The following is a 6,000-nucleotide window of genomic DNA, read 5'->3' as shown; positions in this document are numbered from 1 at the left end:
TGATGGAAAGAAAAGTTCTCTAGTATTTGCAAAAGGATTTTACAGATCCCAAGGTAGGATTGCAGAAAACACACACACACCACACCACCACACATGTGTTATTTAGTATTAGACTAGTTTAGGATCACTCAATTTCAAAAAGAACCAGTCCTATAAATCCCCATAGGTGCTCTGTCTCTGCCAATGACACTCTTCCCCCAAACGGATGTTGGGATCTCAAGCCCTTCCCCCGCCACTGCCATTCTCATCCCTGCTATATAATTATCTTGCTGTAGGATCCAATGATCCAATTTTCTTGCTGTAGGATCTATTATATTCCTTTGCTACTTTCCTATTAGAGCCTTCTCTTGACATGCCAGGAAAAATGCCCAGTAGTCTAGGCCACCATCCAGGCCCTACCTTCCGCCCCACCAAGATCTAAGAGTTTCAGTGCTAAAGGAGTTGATGCTTAAAACCCAGAGATGTTCAAGTTCTGGGAACCAAAGATTGAGGCCTAGGACAACCATTAACATAATTCTAGTGATATTTTAAATTAATAGGTTTTTGTTAGTTTGTCTGGCCCACAGATGCTAATAGCAGTGCTTCTTTTGGGGGTGCCTGGCTGGCTCTGTCCCTAGAGGATGTGACTCTCAATCTCAGGGTCATGAGTTCAAGCCCCATATTGGGCATGGAGCCTACTTAAAAACAAAACAAAACAGTGCTTCTTCTGGAAAATGTATTCTCAATTCTGCAAAATCAACTTCTAAATAAACTTTATAAGCACTTAAAATTGAGTACCTTTCCTCAAAAAGTTAAACAGAGAATTAATACATGACTCAGCAATTCCAATCCTAGGGTATATACACCAAAGAACTGAAAAGAGGGATTGAAAGAAATGCTTGTACACAATGTTCATAGTAACCAGAAAGTGGAAACAAACCAAATGTCCACCATTGGATGAATGAATAAACAAAATGTGGTTATATACATACAATGGCATATTATTTAATCATAGAAAGGAATGAAGTAGTGGCACATGTTACAATATGTATGAACCTTGCGAACATGATGTAAAGTGAAAGAAGCCAGACACAAAAGGACAACTACTGTTTGATTTCACTTATAAGAAATATTTAGAATAAAGCAAATTCCTAGAGACAGAAAGATTAGAGATTTCCAGGGGATTACAAGAGAAGCAAACGGGAAATTACAGTTTAATGAGTATAGACTTTCTGTTTAGGGTGATGAAAACCTCTGGAAACACTGTGAATGTACTAAATTCTACGGAGTTTTATATATTTATATTTTATATTTTAAAATGGTTAATTTTATAATATGTGATTTCAAGTCAATTTCAGGTCAGTAAAGAAATCTGTATATAGTCCACATCTAGAAGTATATAAAAATTGAGATAGCAGATAAAGTAGTTTTGTTCTGTAAAGAACATATGGTGGGAAAAGAGGGCTGACTCAAAAAACTTGAGTTCAAGCTATAACTCAGCCATTACTAATTAGGCCTTCTTAAATCAGTCATTTCCCTATCTGAGCCTGTTTCAGCATACAAGGAATATAGATACTATCTGCTCTGCTTAATTCTGTGGCTGAGATTCAGAAACTGCATAGAAAACTCTATTGTTTTCTAAGGGAAAAAAGTACTAACTACTATAACAAATGGAAAGTGAGAAGCACTGGAACCCCAAAAAGGGCAGGATGAATATATGCTTTCTCTTCCTAACACCTTATCTCTTACTTCAGATGCTAACTAGGCTTTGGGTAAATCTTGAGAATCAATTATTTGGTTTGGAGGAGGTTCAGTACAGTCCAGGGTAATTGCCGGAGTTTACCAAGTTGAGGAACTATTCAATTTTAGTCTGAATCTACAGTAGCCGACCCAGCGTAGTACAGATTCTGTCTTGTGTAGTAAAAAATATAAAGCTCCAAAGGGATTCTAGAATCAATCTGTAGTCCATGATTGTCTTTCAGATTATAAATGATCTATAGGTGGAATGGGGCTACTTCAAAGCTTCACCGGTAGATAATATGTGAGATGGGAAGGAGAACTTGAGTCTGTTTTGGTTAGAATATTCAATAAATCAGGCTCCAAATATGAAAAAAGGGAAGGAAACCAAATTATTAGCCTCATCAAACTATTTAAAGGTAATAATTTAAAAATGTATAAAGTTTTACTATCTAGTATTTACATTTTTAAATATAGTTAACATAACTAACATTTTTAAAATCCCTCAGAAACCAAAAGGAAAATACAAATAAGAAACAATATATTGGTTTATAGGATACTTGAATCCATACAGATGTATAAGACTGAGCATATATGTAAGTTGTATATGTAAGTTGTTAGGGCAATGATAAACACATTCTAGGTAATGTAGTAGAGTGGGAAGTTTCTGGTGACTTGAGTTCTAGTCCGAGGTCAGCCACTTGCTGATCTGTGTGACCTTGAACTTTCACCCTCTGTCTCCTTTGTACAATGAGAAGGTTTGGCACTAGTTCTCAAAAAACAAGTTAGTTTTTGGTGTTTTGTTGTTGTTGTTGTTTGGGGGTTTTTTGGTTTTAAATTTTAAGCAACAGACCTTTTCTTTAAATGAACTCTTCCAAGAAGCCTGCTATGTCAAATAAATAAACTCAGAGCTGCTCTGTTTGAAGTAAGGTAGGAAATCCAGACGCCTGTCTGCTTTCTGCTCTCTTATTGTCCTGGCAGCCCCAAGGTGCCTCTGAAGAAGCTTTAGGGCTCCACAGAACACAGTTTGAAACCCACTGGGCCAGATGAAGCCAAAGGTCTTTCTGTTCTAATATGTTTTGATTTCACTAATGTAGGCATTTTCAAATGTCCCATATAAATGCTTATGTTTAGAGGAGTTTTTTAATTGTAAATATATTTTTGGCAAATAGAGAAGAAAAATTTCAGGAAAGCTTTCTAATTCTAATCTACTACTACTAATTTACTAATCTACTTTACTATTTTACTAATCTACTTTAATAATGGCCAATAAAATTAAAGCAAATAATTAGATCAAAGGAATGAATTTTCCACTTTTACATTTGACATATTTTTCTTAATATAATTTATTTTTAATTTGATATGAGCAATTTGGATGTATTTCTTTTTACCCCTTTTGTAGGAGCAGCATTTTAAATAAATATATATATTCCTTTAAAATATACACATATACTGCTTTTTTCCAGTAGCTCACTGTGCCCTTAGATCTATATAATCACTACTGGCAATCAGCAGTAAATGCCAATCTACCCTCTGGTTAGGAGCTAACTTGCTGCTCTAACCCATTTTTATAAACCTTCCTATATACCTTAATCCTTTCAAATGCAACTGTGACACAAACTATTACAGACTTTTAAAAACCTGTTCTCTTGGAAAAAAAAAAAAAAACTGTGGAGCATCAGTAACCAGATAGTATTCTCAAATTTCAGTGATCTAGTCCATGGAGCCGTCCCCTATGCATAGTGCTCTGTTTCATGCAGTACATGGCTTTAGCTGGCCAAATCTTTTTTTTTCCCAATGAATCAGTAGAACAGTGAAGATCTTACTTTTTTTTTAAGCAGTGGCATATCAATGAGGCACAGATGTGTATTCCAACTCTGCATGGATGAGCACACTGTTCAATAGTGCTGGCTCACACGGTATCAGGGCGAGTTATCACTTCCCATGAAGGCACTCTTATCACCAGGGCCCAGAGAGGTGGCTGCAAATCGCAGCCTTTTTATTTTCAAGGCAGTTCTGCTGAACATTCAGGCTTCAAAGATTCACACTTCCAAAACTCTATAAGAGTTTGTGAACGCTCAATTTGCCAAAACTGTTTACAGTGTAATTGGGCACCGTACCTGTGTCCATGAGATAGCGAAGGCGCTTCTCCACCAGCGCGGCACGGGTGTCAATTTGCTTTTGCTCATTCTCTAGTGCTGCCAATTCTCCTACAACATACTGACTGGTGTCTTTGAACCCTTTCTGTTAACGAGAACAAACAGGAAGGAAAAAAAAAATCACTTGTAAGTTGCATTTTTCCTTTCTACAAACACTTAGTAAAGCACTTACCTAGAGAACCAAATACACTGTTAGTATCACCCTTAGTATGAAAAAGCACCTCCCTGTAATTCGAAAAATTTTCATATATGTTATGTATAGCAAAACTTTTGTAACTAGAGAAGATTTTAGCTGTTTAGTATTATAATTCAACAACTAGATTTGCCATATTTAAAAATTTAGCACGGAGAAAAAAACATTCCCCTTAGAGTTAAATCAGTTATTTAAGCATGGACAAGGATAGAAGATAATTTTCCCCTTGGTGATTGTCAAAACAAACACCAATGACACCTTTCATTTAAACGTGCAATATAAAAAAATGGAGCTTTACTAAGGAAATGATCCTTAAAGTATTCTGGAGAAAAAAATAAAACCCAAACAGATTTGTGCTTACAAAAATAAAAATTAAAGAGACACATTTCTTGATTTTATAGTAAATATACTATTTAAAATACTTTTTTAAAATGGTAAAAGAGAAGTTTCTAATATCTCCAGTTTTCCTTCCAGCTGGCTCCTGTACTTTAACATGTCATTCTGTTGATGTATCACTAATTATTGAAGCTGCGAATTCTAACTTGACAGGTGGTTTCAAACCTTGCTACATAGGATCTACTGCAACTAGTACACTGATTTGGTTAATCTTCCATCTAACCAAATTTGAATTTCAATTTGAAATCTTCCTTTTTACAATCATTCATGTTTAAAAAATGATCCTAAGAAGTTTTATCTGATGTAGCAGTTCTATTATAATGTGCCAGTATAGTCTTAATTTTTATTTTAATATTACACATTTAAATCATGATGGGGTGGGGTTATTATTTATGGAATAGTTACAGATGGATTACTTATAGCTCCCCTTGGAATACCTGTTTACCTTGTGACATTTCTAGAGCTAAGTTTCCTAAGTAGCTAAGGAATACTAAAGAAATGCTTGAGTAATTACCCTCGCCACCACTACTACTAAACATCAGCAGTTATAACATTATATATTCAGAAAAACAAATGTGAACAATCTCTTCTATCAAATCCTTTCCCTACCTAGAAGCATATTAATCCCTAAGAAGCCATAACGAATTATCTTTTGGTACTCCTTAAACAAGAGACAACAATCAAGAATTATGAGCATATTTTAGAATTTTCATGATCAATAAACATATCTAAACATACATATAACTTACATATCTTTGGAACTAATAAATTCACCTGTGAACTCAATTTATATCAGCTTACTCTTGAATTGATTATGGTAGTTGACAAACTTAAAGTCGAAATATTTTACAAAATCAAAAAACTGATAGTTCTCAGGATAGCATATTAAATAAGTTACTCTATTTCTTAAAGATTCATAAAAATGTATATTCTATCTCAATATGAAATATAACCAAAAAAAATACAACAGAATATACACTAATGGTAACTTTTAAATCTGGATTAAACTTGTCAATACTTTTTGTACCTATCTGCCATCCAACAGACCATTTTCAAAAAGGAAAAAGGACTTTTCTCATTCCCATCCCAGGGGACAAAACAAACATAGCAGTCTGCAAAGACAGCATGAGGAAGAAAGATGTAAGAAAGCAGAAATGGTAAGCAACACATAAACTTCATTGTTTTTATGGACTGACTGTTAAAAATAAAGTCAAAGTTTATAACCAGATTTCTTTAGTGTGAGTATATAGTATACTCTAGTATTCTGCAACTCACAAATTATACCAACTATTCCACCACAATAGGTCAGGCTTTCTATGTACGAAAGCCTGTCTTAGTACAACTTAAAAATAAGAAGTTTGTAGGACCTTACACTTTGTTGTTTGTAATTCTGAGTACACTTATAAGGATTTAAAAATCCAACAAAGACTATTTTAATAGTAAAAACAGTGAAAATATTTACACAAACTATAGATAATAAAAAAGTAGCAATGCTACAGAGAGCTATGCTTCCAGACAAAAATTCAAGTTAAAACT

The 6,000-nt window shown here is 34.3% G+C and overlaps 1 protein-coding gene across 14 annotated transcripts in view; it reads right to left on the bottom strand.

The window, feature by feature from the left end:
* Window positions 1-6,000, bottom strand: part of EHBP1 (EH domain binding protein 1) — a 345,845-nt gene that overhangs the window by 39,277 nt on the left and 300,568 nt on the right. For all 14 annotated transcript variants that reach the window (XM_077915588.1, XM_077915592.1, XM_077915584.1 and 11 more), the window contains one exon: window positions 3,837-3,960. In XM_077915588.1, the coding sequence (XP_077771714.1) occupies window positions 3,837-3,960 (124 nt within the window). The remainder of the gene's footprint in view (window positions 1-3,836; window positions 3,961-6,000) is intronic.

This window comes from Canis aureus, chromosome 11 (assembly GCF_053574225.1).
Source record: "Canis aureus isolate CA01 chromosome 11, VMU_Caureus_v.1.0, whole genome shotgun sequence".
NCBI classification, from domain to species: domain Eukaryota; kingdom Metazoa; phylum Chordata; class Mammalia; order Carnivora; family Canidae; genus Canis; species Canis aureus.
Note: the sequence above shows the minus strand (reverse complement) of the source record. Positions and strands in the feature narration are given on the sequence as shown.